This window comes from Podarcis cretensis (assembly GCF_951804945.1).
Source record: "Podarcis cretensis genome assembly, chromosome: 3".
NCBI classification, from domain to species: domain Eukaryota; kingdom Metazoa; phylum Chordata; class Lepidosauria; order Squamata; family Lacertidae; genus Podarcis; species Podarcis cretensis.
In genome coordinates, this window is record NC_137172.1 from 41,034,448 (window position 1) to 41,051,969 (window position 17,522).

At 39.6% G+C, this 17,522-nt stretch overlaps 1 protein-coding gene and 1 long non-coding RNA gene across 5 annotated transcripts in view; one reads left to right on the forward strand and one right to left on the reverse strand.

The window, feature by feature from the left end:
• The window catches only part of ZNF318 (zinc finger protein 318), a 24,735-nt gene extending 15,887 nt beyond the window's left edge, over nucleotides 1-8,848 (forward strand). For 2 of the 4 annotated variants that reach the window (XM_079969417.1, XM_079969419.1), the window contains exons 7-10: nucleotides 1,054-1,254; nucleotides 1,696-1,795; nucleotides 2,213-2,331; nucleotides 2,760-8,848. In XM_079969417.1, the coding sequence (XP_079825543.1) occupies nucleotides 1,054-1,254; nucleotides 1,696-1,795; nucleotides 2,213-2,331; nucleotides 2,760-7,484 (5,145 nt within the window). In that variant the 3' untranslated portion in view covers nucleotides 7,485-8,848. The remainder of the gene's footprint in view (nucleotides 1-1,053; nucleotides 1,255-1,695; nucleotides 1,796-2,212; nucleotides 2,332-2,759) is intronic. The other 2 variants (XR_013836942.1, XM_079969418.1) reach the window with 2 other exon arrangements.
• A 4,829-nt stretch (nucleotides 8,849-13,677) lies between these two features.
• On the reverse strand, nucleotides 13,678-17,503 carry LOC307212367. The gene is made up of 2 exons (XR_013836969.1): nucleotides 16,836-17,503; nucleotides 13,678-13,744 (listed from the first exon to the last, which is right to left on the reverse strand). It is a non-coding gene; the product is annotated as an uncharacterized lncRNA (long non-coding RNA).
• Between the last annotated feature and the right edge of the window lie 19 nt (nucleotides 17,504-17,522).

The following is a 17,522-nucleotide window of genomic DNA, read 5'->3' on the forward strand; positions in this document are numbered from 1 at the left end:
ATAATTCTCAAAGAAGGGAGTTAGAGGATATGAGCACACAACATTAAACATAATGCTTTTCTTCACTGACTGACCTAAATATTTTTGGAAGAAAAAACTACAGTATCTTGACTGGAATACAAGGGTCTTATGTTGGTACTCTGGTCTCCTGATCCAGTCAGTTCTTAATAATAGCTTGGAAGAGCAATTTATGTTTCCCCTGCAACTCTTTACAACTCGTTTAGGGAGGCTTTCCTAGGGATGTGGATTTTTAAAGAGTTTTATCACATATATTATACTTCTAGGGGACCAAAGAGTCAAACAGCATGACATAATAGACCCTATTTCTCATGTATGTTAAATGCAATAGCAGAGTCAGTAATTCAAGATTTGAGACAGACCAGATTCTTCTGCTGCAAGCTTTCTTCAGTGACAGCTTAGAACCTTAGAACCTGAGCACTTGCGTTTTGCCACAATATAGAGTGTATCATATAAAGTAGTTACAGGTAGGTAGCCGTGTTGGTCTGCCGTAGTCGAAACAAAACAAAATATTAAAAAATAAAAAAAATTCCTTCCAGTAGCACCTTAGAGACCACCTAGGTTGGTTATTGGTATGAGCTTTCGTGTATCTGAAGAGGTGTGTGTTCATTTTATTTTGTTTCATATAGAGAGGGTATGCAAAGTGACTGGCTTTTTCAAAGACTTTTAAGTGTTTTTGAGAATTTACAAATTCATTGGGAGTTGCTGGGTATTTGGTACTTAAGTATTTGGTACTTAAGTATGCATACCGCACACATGCACCGTGTACTCCATGGGATGTCATCCCTTGATTGCTTAGTACCTGCAACCTTGGCAACATGCTTGAGTCTCGTTGGAAGTTCTTTCCTGTTGACTGAACAACATCTGAGTCAGCAGTGCCAGCTCACTGAAATGGTGGAATTATCCTGGGCATTGACAAGCAGGTGATATATAGTTACATATATGTATATTTTGTGTTGTTTCTACTAAAGGCTAGTTTTGAGGCACTGGCTGTCATTTCACAGTTAGTAATATTTCATTTTTTTTCCAATTTAGGATTTAAAAACTAATGACAAACCTGGGTGCAGGAGCCCCAAGTCTACAGAATCTCATTTTCAGCCATCCAAACAGCATTCCCAGGAAACGAATATTTATGACTATTATGACACGGGAAACCACTGGTGCAAGGACTGCAATACCATCTGTGGGACCATGTTTGATTTCTTCACACATATGCATAATAAGAAGCACAGACAGGTGTGTGCTATCGGGTTTTCATTAAGTAGTTTTAATTTGCTCTTCCAAGTTGTAAAATAATGTTTTGTAGAAAACAAAGAACTACATGCCAATCAACTTTCCTTTTAGAAAATACAGTTTGGAATAAGTTCTTATTCCTAATCTTTTTGGTATGGTTTGTCACTTACTATATTTCTCCACGTATAAGACGCCCTCTGTTTTTTTGAACCCAAAATTAAGATACCAATATTTTAAACATCAAACAGAACAACTTTTATATTTTCTTACATATTCAATGTCTGAGGGTAACTATTTGAATCCCAGCTTCATTTTGAGTGTCAATATGTGAGACAGTTCAGTACATGCCCACTTGGTATGTATAGTTCTGTTTTTCCTCAGTGCTTTTAGCATTTGGCAGGAAAGCAGACCTCATTTTAATATTTCTTTTGTCATTGTAAATAGACCTTGGATCCATATAACAGACCTTGGGATTTGAAGACTCAAACTGAAACAAAGCAAGACCTTACAAAACGCATTGACAAGATACCAGTTCCTGCCAAAGGTAAGTTGCTTTTTATAGTTTAAGTGGTGTTTAGGAGGGCCAGATTGTTCACCTTACTGCCAAGAAATGTTTTGTCTTACTAGTGTCAACAAAAGACTCACTTCCAAGTAAACGTCTGACAGTTATTTTGTTTGCATGAATTGCTCTGTTACTGAATTAGTTGGGGATTGAAATGCAACATAAATTTGTATTTGAATGATAAACAAAGTATACAATGATAAGAATTGTTGAACAAGTGTAGTTTCCATTCTTCAGATCAGTTTGTTTCAAGTGGAATCCATGGTTAATTGGCTCATTTCAATTGTAGGGCTTTTTTTGTGTACTTTTTGTGGTTTTTTTTGGATTTTTTGTTGTTCAAAGCTGTAGCGTGTCTTATTATCATATTTCTGTAATTGATTGTTTTGGGCGGCATTTCAGGTTCCGAATTTCTAATCCCAGTCACTGGATATTACTGTCAGCTGTGCCAAGAATTTTTTGGAGATCAGATATCAGCAGAACAACATGTGAAAAATAATCCACATAATGAGAAATATAAGGTACCTGGAGTATTCGTTTTGAATAAAAATGTTTAAAAGTCATCTTATTGAAGTCTTAAAGTCTTTTTCTGTTGCAAAAGGGAGGAGAAGCTATAGCTAAGTGGCATGACATATACTTAATATGCAAAAGGTTCTGAATTCTGTCCCTGGCATCTCCAGGTAGAGCTGGGAAGGACTTTCAATCTTTTTGAGTCACTGTATGAACCTATGAACCTGAGAGTGTCTCATGCTATACCGACTGAGCTTTGCTAATGTAGATATTCTGAATAATAATTGTCTAGGAAAAACACTCTTTCTCCTCCCTCTTGCATTTCTCAGCAAGTACAATTAGTAGTGGGGTGGTGATGAGGAAGATAAAATATTGAGGAAGACAAACCTGTACCACTACTGAAATTTCACATTAAGTAACAAGTTCCTTGTCTTCACAGAAATATGTGGATGAAAATCCACTCTATGAAGAGAGAAGGAACATTGACCGTCAGGCAGGATTGTCTGTGATTCAAGAAACAGAACGCCGGTTGAAACGGAAGCTGTGTGAAAAGCAAAAAGAAGAGAGAGACGAAAAAGCAGTGAAAGTGGCAAGGAAAGAGGAACGAAAAAGTAAAGAGGAACCAAAGAATTCCAAAGAACTAGGAGATGGGGATAATGAAAATGAGTCTAATAAAAGGAAAGGAGTTTCTAATGGCCAGAAATGTGGGATTAAGCTTAAATTGAAAAAAGATGACAAAGAGGTTGAAAAGAAGGAAGGGAAAAAAGAGGAACCACCAAAGGAGTCAAGAATGGCATCTTTTGGAAAGTTCAGCTGGAGGAAGACTGAGAGAGATGAAAAAAATCAAGGCAAAGATGTAACTGCCCCTAAGGAGGAGAGCTTTGAGGAAAGTAAAGATAAAGAAAGCAAGTCACAATCTGGAAAACCAAATTCAAAGCCAATTGCAATTAAATTGTCTGGGAAAACTGTTATCCCACACACTAGTCCCTGGACACCAGTTGTTTCAACATCATCACAAGCAAAAATCAGGCCCAATTTACCAGCCCCCATGATGGTTCTCAGAAAGTCAGCAACAGCAACAGTAAGCAAGCCTGCACCTTTGAATACTTTCTTATCCATAAAATCCTCTGGTGCTAGCACCAAGCCACTTCCTGTTGTAAAAGAGGGTAATCCAGAACTTGTTCTACCTCCTGATATTATTTCGAAAGCATTTGGGGGAGAAGTAGTAGTTTTAAAGGGTTCACAGGAGAATGCAACGGTACCAGAACAAACAGAGGAACCTGATCATGAAGCTGTGTCCCGGGCTGTAGAACATGCAAAAGCTGCGGAACATGCAAAGGCGACCGCAGCAATAGCACAGGAACAAGCAGCAAAGGCACAGGAGCAAGCAAATGTTGTGGCAAAAGCACAAGCAAAGGCACGGGAACTTGCTGCTGTGATAAAGGAGCAAGTTACAAGATTGGGTATTTTTGAGAGACCTAATTGCCGTCCTCCTCTACTTCCACTGCCATCAGGACCGCCGCTGTCAGCAGCACTGCCAGTACCACCAGCAATGGCATTCCCACCTCCACCCGCAGTGCCACCAAAACAAGCAACCATCCTTGCAGATGACATGGCTCCTGGTGTGTCTGAGGATGATAAAAACATACTGGCAGTGCCCATGTGTCCCCATCCTTTGCCACCACCAACTATTTTCAGAGACCATGTTAAAAAACTGGAGAAAAAGAACTCTTGCCTGGCAGCAGGTAATGCCAAAGATCTATACGATATTTTCTACAACCGCAGTGGGAGGAGTCCAGCTGATAGCAAGTCTGTGAACTCTGCAACTTCAGATAAAATTAAATCAAATCCTGTTGAGAGACAGAAAAAAACAGACCAGATGGCAGATCCCAAACCAAGCAGCAAGCCTGTCACACAAGAAACTCTACAAAACATACACAGTACCTCAGATGTTAACAAAATCCCTTTAAATGACAAGACCCCAGAAACAGATGATGCTGAAGTTGAGAAACTTTTGGCAGCCTATGAAGAAAACTTTAAAACTGGTGTTGAGAGGGAATCAAAGAAAATCTCTCTTTCAGATGCACAGTCAATATTAAAATATGAATCCAATGATTTTTCAGTAAATGCCCCTGAGACAACAGATTTTAAATCTGATGATGATAAAGAATTAGCAGTGCAGTTGTCAGTAGATCGTGTTGCTCTTTTAGAAGATGTTAGCAAGAAACCATCTGAACTTGAAACAATAGAGTTAGCTATGCAGTTGCCAGAAAGCAATGCTTCTCCTTTGGAAGAACTCTACAAGAATTCCTCAGTATGTGAGGCAGCAGAGGTTAAATCTGATGATGATGAATTAACAATGCAGTTGTCCCTGGAACCTGGTACTAAGAAGCCATCGGAGCTGGGGACAGCAGAATTTGTGCTGCAGTTGCCAGAAAGCAGTGTTCCTTCTTTGGATGACTTTAGCAACAAACCCGCTGATCTTGTGACAACAGATTTTAAATCTGATGATGATAAAGAATTGGAAATGAAATTGTCAGAAAACCATGTTGATCTCTTAGAAGATGTTAGCAAGAAGCCATCAGAGCTGGAGACTGCAGAATTAGCCATGCAGTTGCCAGAAAGCAATGCTTCTCCTTTGGAAGAACTTCATAAGAATCCATCTGTGTGTGAGGAAGCAGTGTTTAAATCTCTGGATGATAAAGAATCAGCAATGCAGTTGTCACAGGAACATGATAATAAGAAGTCATCGGAACTGGAGACAGCAGAATTTACTATGCGGTTGCCAGAGAGCAGTGTTCCTCCTTTGGATGATGTTACCAACAAGCCCACAGGCCTTAAGACAACAGACGTTAAATCTCCTGACGATAAAGAACTAACAGTGCAGTTGTCAGAAAGCAGTGTTTTTCCTTTGGATGATTTTAGCAACAAACCTGCAGACTTTGAGACAACAGACTTTAAATTTCCAGATGATAAGGAATTAGGCTTACATATGTCAGAAGACCATGTTGCTCTTTTAAAAGAGCGCGATGTTAGCAAGAAACGATCTGAATTTAAGACAGCAGGATTAGCCATGCAGTTGCCAGAAAGCAATACTTCTTTGGAAGAATTTTGCCAGAATTCATTGGAGTGCAGGGCAGCAGAGTATAAATCTCCTGATGATAAAGAATTAGCACTGCAATTGTCAGAAGACCAAGAGGCTCTTCTAAAAGATGTTAGCAATAAACCTCTGGGGCATGAGATGGCAGAGTTTAAATTTCCTGGTAAGAAAGAGTTAATAATGCAAATGGCAGAAAATGAGACTGACTTTACTGCTGAAGATGTTGGTGTGGCAAGTGGCACAGACATCAGCGACGAGTCACAAGACCAGCAGAAAATGGATGAATCCAAATTAAACAAGATCAGTAAAAGTTTGGAGATGAAGGCATATTTGACAAATTTAGGTGAGAGAGATGTAGGAGGAGAACATTCAGAATTTGCAGGACATCAGTTTGTTGTTAGTCAGGAGCAGGAATCTCGGTTATTTGAAACACAAATTGATACCCCTAAGGGAGAAGGCCATACTATAACAGAAGATAAGCAACTTGATGACAGTTCTGAATCAACAATTTCTATGTGGGTTTCAGAGGTGCGTGTTCAGAGTCCACTGGCATGGGAGCCAACCTCATCTTCAAAAGTGAATAAGAAAAATCCTCAAATAGCAATGATAGATCAGAGTTCCAATAAAGAACCATTATTGGATCTAAAATGGGGCAATGTGGGCCTTGATAGGCTTGAATCAGCAATCAGTGATGAAAGGCCACAGACTTCAGAAGTCCAGAACATAGATCCTGGGTTGAAGCCTTTAAATACAGATGAATTTAATAATTCCTGTATAAATAATGAACAAAAATTGTTGACTAGTTCTCAACCAAACGATGAAAATTGTAATGTAGTTGGTGTTCCAGTATCAGAAGAGATGTCAAATGAGTGCCTTGTTAACGTAACAATGATAAGCAGTACACTAGGGAAACATGAAGAAATTAATCAGCATCCATTAAGCTGTGAAACCAAGGATTCCCAAGCTAAGGAAGCTGAAACTTTGGGCAGTATGTCTTCTGCAAATGATGAACTTCATTCCAGTGCAGAATTAATGTTTATAAAAAATAATGGGTGTGGGCCTTCTGAATCTGATCTCAGTTTAAATGACAATGCAGGGAGAGGTTCTGTAGAAACATATAGCACTCACTTTTCCAGTGTTCAGCCAGAGATGGTTCAAGAACCACTAGGTGCTCTTCCAACAGAAATCAGTGTTGAGCATCTTGGAGAGGTAGCCCTTACATTTACAGACATGAACACTGGGATCTTGGATACCTCAGCAGCTGGTGACTTGGACTTGAATAGCACTTATTCAGAACTTAACTTTGATCATTCTACAACCCCTTCTCCAAAGTCTGGAAAAATAAAGCCTAATGATTCTCCTAGATTGAAACCATGCCTGGAAATAGAAACCATTAATTTTAGTCTGGGAGATATTGAGGTAGAACGTGAACATCTGGGCATCCTACCATCTGAAATTCTGAATGAGGATATTGTAAGGAGTCCAAAGTTAGAAACCATTTCATCCATTTCTTTAGGGTCCAACAAAACTAGAGAATTGGGTATTGAGCAACCTACAATTGAACCAGAAATGATTGCTTTTGTTGAGTTAGCATCTGGTGAGGAAGAGGATAAATTTTGCTCCTTGGTTTCTGATGTAATTGTCCCAGACATAGTGTCTCCTGCATCAAATGGTAGCACTGCTGGACCAAGCATGTCACTCATCGAAATGCAGGACATGCCTCCAATTTCCATGGTATTGCAATCAGATGTTAGCAGAGACAGCACTTCTGATATGCCACCATTGAGTAGCGACGAAAAAAATGTACAATGCCAAGCAACTGAGTGCAAGGAATCCTTCCTTCTAGATCTACAGAAAACATCTGTAGAAGTGGGGGGCTCAGGTGACAACGAATTGTACATTGTCAAGAATGAGATGCAGGCATCTGCAAGGGAGTTAAACAAGACAGATGAAGTGGAAAATAATGATAGTAGATATGAGATTAACAGTAAGTTGACTTCAGAAGTAACTGAAAGCTCTGCAGAGTACCTGGTAAGTTCAGATAATATTGATCCTGATGTTTGAGTAGCTGTTGTGTAAATTTTGTAAATATTCTGTTTGAGTTTGATATGTTAGATATTTTTGAAGTAGATATTTGCTAAAGCCTGAACTTCATTTGCCCTGAAAAATATACACCATTGTACATATTGGATTGTATAAACATTTTTTTGTTGAACTTAGAACATTTCATTTCTATTTCTTGCAGATAAAATGCAATTACTCATCTATAGCTAACCTTCACATATAATACAGAACCATGGTTTAGCATTATCAGAATGCATAACAGTGAACCTTTAGCTTGCACACTTCATTTTACCTCTCCGGGTGTGACTGTGAGGAAATTGAACGTTGCATTAATCACAGTTTCACATTATGTCTGAAACACAAACTGTGGTTAATCTTAAGCTTCATAAACTATGATATGAAGTTGGCTTGTTTCCACCAACCATAGGACTAGCTCCATTTTCTCTGGATATGGACAGCAAGACAAGCTAAGCTACAGTTGGTCTAAAATGGAAGTGAAAGTTTCCAAATGTCATGACTGGAGGAAAAAGGTGGTAGCAAGTGAGCTCACGGCTTGCTGCAGATTTTCCTTGTAATGCTTAAACAATAGTTTGGCATTTTGTGGGAATGCAGCCAGTGTGTATGTGGGCCTTTGGAGGGTTTATTGCTGTTGGGGCATATATGGGTTTTGTGGGTTTTTTGCATTTTTCTTTGACTATTTTATTGGTTTCTGATTTACACAGCTTTTGTAAGTAACATTCCAAGTGCAACAGTGACAAGTGCAAGAACACCTGTTCTGAACTTGAAGAAAAAAGAAGGCTCTTGCTGAAACATTTGAGCAGAAAGTTTATTTGAAATGTTATGCATGTTTTGTTGCACAAAATGTAAAATGCATAAAGATTGTTCTGCATTTTTGACTTGTAATTACGTTGTTGAATTGCATCTGTAATCCAGACTGTAATGCCATGTTACTGTGTGTGTGGATATCATCTCGCTGAGCAAAGAAGAAAAATCTACCAACTCACTTTTGGAGACGGAAACTATTTGGTAAGGCTGTGGCCCAACAACTGGACTCTGCATATTGAGGTCACTTACATGATTTGAAATCACATTTCATTTCATTGTATTGTAATGCAGTAACTGTTTGTGTTGAATTGTTTAGCAGCTGCCCAGCTCAGAAGAAATAGAAGATCTCAACTTTGCTCTCAGGATTGGATTCACTTCACATACCCAGACATTACATGCCTGAATGAACCCCTGAGCCGCAAAATACTGTTTTGTGAAGGTTTTTCACTTATTCAGCTTGTCAAGATATGAAGTAAACGTTTGCATGGATCTATATAAAAGGTTTATCTGTAAATCTAAAATAAACCCAATATATCAAAGATATTGCCATTTTCCCCTTTGTTCTTTAAATAAGTGGTTCTACAAGTTGTTGTTTTTTGTGAACATTCAGACAACTGGTTCTTCAGTTAATTTCCCATTTTCACCACACTGGAAATTAAATCAAGCCATGAATTATGCAGCATTATGAGAAAACTTTGCTTAAATATTCAGCAGGTTAAACATGGTGTGTAACTTAACGTTCTTTCAATTTTAAAAGAAAATAGTATGGTAAAAATGCTTTGAAAACTTCTGGTTTTTTCCTCCATTATGTTTTAAAAGATGTCCACAAATAAAGTTAGTGTTTGTAAAGTGGGATATGAATGAACTGTTAAAAAACAGAAAAAAGGTTTATGCTAATTTAAAATGTAGTTGAATTAAGTAAATAAGTATTTATGGTGGAAATACAATTGTGCTATCAGTTGTTCAGCCCACACTGTTGCACTCGCACTTCTGTGCTGACCCAGAACATTACACAGGTACAAAAGTAGGAATTGCTGCTAGCAACCACCATTACCAATATCAGAAGCAAGATAGCATAAAGGAAGAGGTGGGATTGTGGTTGCTTTGCTTGTCTGTATCCATAGGTTACTGACAACTCGGAAGCCAACTCTGCTGCTACAGTTCTGTACTCTGCTTGATAGTATATATGAACAGGATTTCAGGTGGTGGGGCAGCAAAGACATGCTTCTTACTTTGCTTGGAATATCAACAGGTGCAGTAGAGGTCACACTGCTGTTGCAGCTGCACACATCTGTGGATTCGTGGTTTTGATCAAAGAAGTAAGTTTAGTAAACATTTTCTGCCTCTCATAACTTATTCCAGTGAAATCCAATAAACACTGGTTTCATCTGATATTTCTTCCAATTTTATCCTTCCTTCAAGGAGTTACAGGCTCTCTCTTCTGTCCATTTTATAATAATCAACAGTTCTATGAGGTATATTGAGCTAAGAAATGATGACTAGATTAAGGCTACCCAATGAGCTTCAGAGCTGAGGAGGTATCTCTTCCACACTGGTGTTATCCAATGTCTTCCAGATGTTGGGTTACAGTTCCCATAATCCCTGGCCAAAAGCCATGCTTTCTGGGGCTGATGGGAGTTTTAGTCCAACAGTATCTGGAAGGTGTACCACATTGGCCATCCCTGCATTACACCACAATCTCTTGTTATTTTCTTATCCATATTACCTACCATGACTATGCTTTTCCCCTCACAAACTTGGATTGAAACTCCTACTTCATGTATAAGAAAGCTCCAAAAGGAAAGGGGAAAAACCTTTTTTTTTTTTTAATTCTAAATGCCTTCATTTTACTGATAGAATTATAGTTTTAAAATGTAACGGGTAACTTAACTGATGTTAGTTCATGTTGAGAGAAGTTATTTTAGTTCAGACAGTTCAATGTGAAAATTGCATTACAGTAGAAAACGATATTGAATAGCAAGATGGTAAGAGTTTGCCTATGCACATGAATTGACAATGTGGTAAAACGGAAACAAATTGTGATGACAAGGGATTGCCCTTATTAACAAAAATTAACTAATCACAGGGTCTGGGTGGCATCTGCCTGGCATTTCTTAAAAGATTTCAAATGTGAAATTGCTGGTCTTTTAACAAAAATACAGTTCCTAAGATCAGACACACTCTGAGGATTATAAAGTAGCCAACTTTTTTTTTGGCGGTGGGAGGAATGTGGGAAATAACAGGCCAGTTACCTTAACATCTGTTCCAGAAAAATTGGTGGAAAGCATTATTAAAGATAGAATTGTGAGGTATATAAAAGTACAAGAGTTGTTGAAACAAAACCAGCATGACTTCTGCAAGGGTAAGTCCTGTCTAAACATTCTAGAGTTCTCTGAGAGTGTCAACAAGCATATTGGTTGAGGTGACCTGGTTGATACTGTGTACTTAAACTTCTAAAAAGCTTTTGATAAAGTATCTCACCAAAGACTCCTGAGTAAGTGTAACAGACATGAAATGAGAGGTCCTCTTATGGATCAGGAATTGGTTAAGTAGCAAGAAGCACAGAGTAAGAATAAATGGACAGTTCTCCCAATGGAGGACTCCAAAGGATTAGTATGGGACCTGTACTTCTTAATGTATTCAATAATGATCTAGAGTTTGGGTTGATCAGGGAGGTAGCCAAGTTTGCTGCTGATAACAAATTGTTCATTGTGGCTAAAAAGAATTGCAGGCAGTTCCAAAAGGATCTCCAAACTGGGTGAATGGGCAGTAAGATGGCAAATGCAATTCAAAGTAAGGTGCAGAGAGATCATACTTTTAAGTACTATATATATGCTAATGGGACCTGAATTTTCAGTGACTGGCCAGGAATGAGACACATAGAGGATAAGCGTGAACCAAATGGCAAAAGTGATGTCCACGTTCGGGATCTTTAAAACTGCCAATATAATGTTATACATACCTGGTGAGACCACACTTGAAATATTGTGTGCAGTTTTGGTCACCTCAAGTTGGAAAAGGTTCAGAAAAAGGCAACCAAATTGGATCAAGGGACTGGAACAACTGCATAAGGAAAGGTTAACAACATCCAGGGCTCTTTATTTTAGAAAAGAGGTGAGTACACTTGATCTTATCCAAAAGGCCAAGAAGTGATGATAAGGATGTAGAAAATCATGTATGGTAGGAAGAAAAACTCCATTCTATAATTTTGACCGTCCAATGAAGCCAAATGCTGGAAGTTTCAGGACAAACTTTTTCTGGTCCTAGAAAAGGGTAGAAATTGTGTGGTATACAGGCAGCTGGTTGTGTACAGGTGTAGTGACACATGTTAACTTCTCTTGTCAAATACAATTTAATTTTCTTGTAAGCACTAGAAAATATATCTGTGGTCACCAGCTACCTTAGTAAACAAAGATCATTGAGGTAGTTTTCTGCAACTTCAGTGAAGGTTAATGTTTAAATTTATGCAAGCTGAATTAAGTTCTAGGGATTCAGAATAAATTGTTTCAGGTTATTAACATACACATGCATCTACAGTGTTGTCTTTTTTGTTACGGATCTGGGATTCTTCCTGTTAGTTGGGGAGACAATGGCATAGTTGCATTGAGGGATATAAGTAGCCTCTTGAATATTGTGGGTATTGTTCTCTGGCACATTTTTTATTCTCATCTGAATAAGAAGATTCTCATGAAATGTGATTGCATAATACATGTGCATTAGTGTGTTGCTACATTTGATTTAAGTGGTCATCGGCCACTTTACTAACACCAAGCATTTGCTTAGATTTGAGAATTAAATTTTAAATACTTGGGGGCAAATAAATATTTGTATGGATATATTTCAGGGCACTTAGGTGGAATCTACACAAATATAAAAATCGTTCTGAAAATGCTTTTTTAAATTATTATTTTTTAAAATACATTGAATTTAGTATAAGGCTCACTATCGCTATCTAGTGTAACATTGTATATTGCACTTAAAACACAATGTGTTTTATTTGCAGCTGTATAGCTGAGTCCTTAGATTAAAAAGTACAGGTAGTTAAAGAGCAAACAAGCTATGTTAATTCATTTTTTCCAGTGAGTCTTGAGTATGACTAACGTTGGATATCATTCTAAGTCTTCCTAGACATGGGGTTGTTTATCACATTAGAGTGATTTAGACCTGTGTACACAAACCATTTCGAGCACACCCACCCACCCTTGGAACTGTAGTTTGCACCTCATGGAGCTACAATTCCCAGCACTCTTCTCAAACTACTGTTCTTACGATTCTTCAGGTATGTGCTTTAAATGTATGGTGCATATGCAGTCATAGTGATTTGCGTCAGATCCTGATGATGTTTCGCAACTTGTTGAATCGTTCCTGGGATCTTGCCCGTTAGCTGCTGAATTAGTATGCCTTCCCCTCCCTCACTGCCCTAACTGCAGGGGAGCCTGTTGGTTACTGCATGGAGGTCCAGTGTAGTGCTTTCCAGGTGTTTTGAACTGTAGCTCTCAGCCAGCATGGCCTGTACTTAGGAGTGATGGTAGCTGTAAACAACATTTGGAGGGCACTGCATTGACTACCCCCTGATTAGTGTCTCTTGAGAGCACTTAAAAAACAACACATTCTTCCTCCTGCTGGTGTCTGACATTTACAATTTTTAAAAGTTAGGGGCATTCTTCTTTGGATAGGGATTTTGCATCTCCACCCTCACTCCAGCTTTTAAAAAATAATATACCTGGAGAAGCTACTGGCAGTTTCCATGCATTAAAGTTATCTTTTCCCTCCACTCCAGCACAAAAAAAATCCAACACCATCAGAACGAGCAAACCACAATGCTAATTCTCAAGTTTTTAGCTTTAACACTGGGAGGAAGTCCTCTGAATCTTTTTTAACATTTTGTTGAAAAGTCAGCAGCTGAACATAGGTTAGTGGAACAGAAATAAGACTGGTTGCCAAAATACCTAGCAATATTAGAATGGGGGGTGGGGGGAAAGTATTTTAAGTAACTTCCAATATGCTGTTTTTAAAAGTATGGCAACAGGGCAATCCTGTATGCATTTCAGGCCTCGGGAGCAGAGTAATTTTTATGTTGTGACCAGCCAGTACTTTTGCAAGAGACCTTGGCATTCCATTCTAGAGACGCCTTGGGGAGGGTTGCACAGCAGAAGCCTCTAGCATAGACAAAATAAAACAAGGGTAATGACAGGGCAAAAAGCAGTGATTTGATAAATATGTAAAGTGTTCACTCTTGATGACCACCCTTTATTTCTAGTTTATTTGAGCAATTCTGATACTTCCTGGGAATATTTGAACAGATCTAACAATAGCAAGGTTGGTATTTATCTGCATGAACTGTGTTCCTTTTTTTTTTTTTTGGCTGGGGGGGAGTTTTCCTGCCCAGGTCTTCCTATCCTGAAGGTATACTGGAGTGGAATATTTCAGGTGAGCTTCATAATGTAAAAGAAAAAGAGGTAGATAACAAAAATGAAGGTAATTATCCGTAGTTACCTATTACTATAAAATTTCTGGTATCATCACTGAAATGTGTGTCAAATCACTGTATTTTAAACAAATACATTAAAATGCTAATTGTAAAATTACTCTGGTGTCTGGGTTTTCTTTTTGCACCATGACATTATTTCAGTAACTTTTTTTAGTACCTACATCAGTGTGGGGTACCTGCAGCCCCAAATGTTGGACTACAACTTATATCAGCCCTGGCCAACATGGCCAAAGTTTGTAAGAGATTATGGGAGTGGTAGTTCAACAACTTCTGGAGAGCAATTCCCCCCACCCCCAGGCCCTGAACTACATAATTAACTTTATTTCAGTGCAAAGCGCCAAGTGTCCTTATCTCAATGTGAGAACTGATTAAAAATCCAAATGTTAAACCAGGACCTGATTGATACAGTGCTTCCAGTCACTTATTTCATGAAGCCTGTCTAGCAATTGTTTTAAAAATGATGCTTGGATTCAAGGAAGCATGGGGTTGCCAAAGCATGCCATGCATGGTGCTGTAGAAAAGGTGGATAGGTCTCCCATAATACTAGACACTGGGATCAACCATTAAAGTTGAATGGTGAGAGATTCAGGACAGACAAAAGGAAGTACGGTGGTACCTCGGGTTACATACACTTCAGGTTACAGACTCCGCTAACCCAGAAATAGTACCTCGGGTTAAGAACTTTGCTTCAGGATGAGAACAGAAATCGTGCTCCGGCGGCGCGGCAGCAGCAGCAGGAGGCCCCATTAGCTAAAGTGGTGCTTCAGGTTAAGAACGGACCTCCAGAACGAATTAAGTACTTAACCTGAGGTACCACTGTACTTCAAACAGCATTCAGTTTAACAATGGAATTGACTGCCACTGTATGTAGTCTGATGCTTCTGAAAATGAATCGCCGGGAAGCATGAGTAGGAGAGAAGGGTGCATGCTGTTGTGCTCATTCCTTGCTTGTGAGCTTCCCATAGGCTGGCTACTAAACAGAATGCTGGATAGGCCTTTGGTGTGATCCAGCCAGGGTAGTGGGGCAGTATATCTTATGAATCTCCTACAACACAATTATGTTTCAGGAAATGAATGCAGCTAAAAGTGGGATATTCAGGCAGGTATAAGCTTGCCCACAAAATGCTAGATTACATGGGCCTTTGGTCTGAGCCGGCAGGGCTTTTTTCTTAGATTATTACTTCCCCAACTTCTCTTGCTCTCAGCAGTTTTCCAAGTTCCTCAAAAAACATTCTGAGGGTTGGGAAACACTCCTGAATGGGCGAAGAATGGTTCGTGCAAAGTTGTGGATGTCTAAAAAGCAGACAGAAGCACCTCCTGTGAGAAGGGTGTCTATTTTTTTGGTGATTCTGTTTCCTATTCAGGAGTTTCACTCAAGAGAGGCTTCTTGGAGAGCTGGGAAAGTTACCTTCCAACAGCCTCTCACCAGCACTTTGATTGTTCCAAAATGACATCATGCCAAAGAAGAGAGGTTCTGATTCTGCTAGCTGATTTAACAGATCTTGGATAAAGTTATCTTCCACAATCTAAATCTGAAAATGTGACAAGGCAGTACCTCTGCAAGTGGCATCATTCTGCAGTTTGGGATGGCCAACTGCAGCCATATAAACCTGAGGTCTTCTGGTTCAATGCCAAATCATATCTGGATCACTTGGTTAGGTCTCTCTGGTGTGAGTCCAGCCTCATCCTACCCATGTGGTAGATTTACTGTATTGTCCAGAAAACCTGCTGCACTGCCCACCCCCACCCCTCAGTTTTGTATTTTGCATAAAGCCTTTGGAGCAGGCCAGTTCTTTGGGGCTACAAATTCTTCTTTGCCCACTATATCTTTTCACCCAAGTTGTGTCTAAAGCATGTTTGTGGCACATTTTGTTTGAGCTCAAAGTGGCATTTTACAGTTTATCTTAGAACATTTGTGAACTTACTGGTTCCTTTTCAAACATATACCATGAAGCACCTTTTCAGCTAGTCTCTCAGGGCTCAGCTAGATAGGATTTGCCCTTTCCTAAAGAATACCCTAAAGAATATCCTAAAGAATAGGTGGGACGCAGGTGGCGCTGTGGGTTAAAGCCTCAGCGCCTAGGGCTTACCGATCGAAAGGTCGGCGGTTCGAATCCCTGCGGTGGGGTGCGCTCCCGCTGCTCGGTCCCAGCGCCTGCCAACCTAGCAGTTCGAAAGCACCTCCGGGTGCAAGTAGATAAATAGGGACCGCTTACCAGCGGGAAGGTAAACAGCGTTTCCGTGTGCGGCTCTGGCTCTGGCCAGAGCAGCGATGTCACGCTGGCCACGTGACCCGGAAGTGTCTCCGGACAGCGCTGGCCCCTGGCCTCTTAAGTGAGATGGGCGCACAACCCCAGAGTCTGTCAAGACTGGCCTGTACGGGCAGGGGTACCTTTACCTTTACCTAAAGAATACCCTAAAGAACAGTAGCATTGAGACTCCCATCATCCCTGACCTTTGCCTTAGCTGGCTGGGGCTGATGGGAGTCCAACATCTGAAAAGTCACAGGTTCCCTGTTTGCATGCTAAAGAAATGGCTATCTTTAGGCCTATAGATTAAAAATCAAATACGTAATGGAAGCAGATATTTGATACTTACCAAAAGGATGGAAGGAAGTCCAGGAGGTGGTTTTTGCGTGTGTTTTTTTTTTTTTTTTAATCGTTTACTGTTTTGTGAAACAGCCAGATTAATCTATCTTTGTATAGTTAGAGAGAGGAAAAAGTTGGCTTGTATATTCTGACGCTTTTTTTGTGTTTTTTTTTTGTTATAATTTTTTCTTTTGTATCTGTTTGTATGTTTGTTATGTGTATAACCTCAATAAAAATGTATTTGGAAAAAAAAAAAAAGAAATGGCTATCTGTTCTCCTTAACCTTGATCTCTATTGCAATCCTGTTTTCATAAGATGTGTGACTAGCAAAAGAAAAATAAAATACAGTGGATGGAAACGGGCCTTGCGTCTCTTCTTTCACCATCCTACAGACTGGCTGGCTATAAATGGAAGGTTTAGGCAGGCTGGAATCCTATGCTTGCTTACCTGCGAATAAGACTGCTAGAAGGCAGCGTGGCTTATTTCTGAGTGGACACATTGCAATGTCAGCAGCACTGCGCTAGGGAGGTCAGTGGGCAAGGTCTTCCTCTCTTTCCTGATTATCACACCTGCAATCTGAAGTGGTACAGTCCTGGAACAGTTTAACCTGTTCATCTACTTTTTGTGCTCCTGAGAAGACCCTGTGTCATACTTTTATTCCTCAGTTTGCAAAAGTTGTAATAGCTACTGCAAAATTACCACTTTTCGGGGCTGATTGGTAATTTGCAATAGCTATTGTTGGCCGCCACTCTATACTATTTTCATCATGCTTCAGCAATCCTCAATAACTAGAAGAGATTCCATTTCTCACGAGGGCGCCGATATTTGCTCCTTCAGCACAGCTTCAATAAACGCTCAACGGCTAGGAGAGTAGCGAAAGGTGAACCATTGCATGCTGGTTCGTGTAGTTTCACAAAGCGGAAACGCCCGTCTCTTGAAGTAGTTTGTCCCTTCCCCCACACCGTCCACTCCTCCTCCTTTCAGGCCCAGGGGTTTTTTCTCCCCCAACGTGGTTCCTTTATATAGAGATAGGAAAGGGAAAGCGAGAAAGTCCTCTTAGGGCTGTCCGACAGTTGTGCCTGAAGAAAATATTTATTGACGCTCTGAAATATAACTTCCTGCGTTAAGGGATAA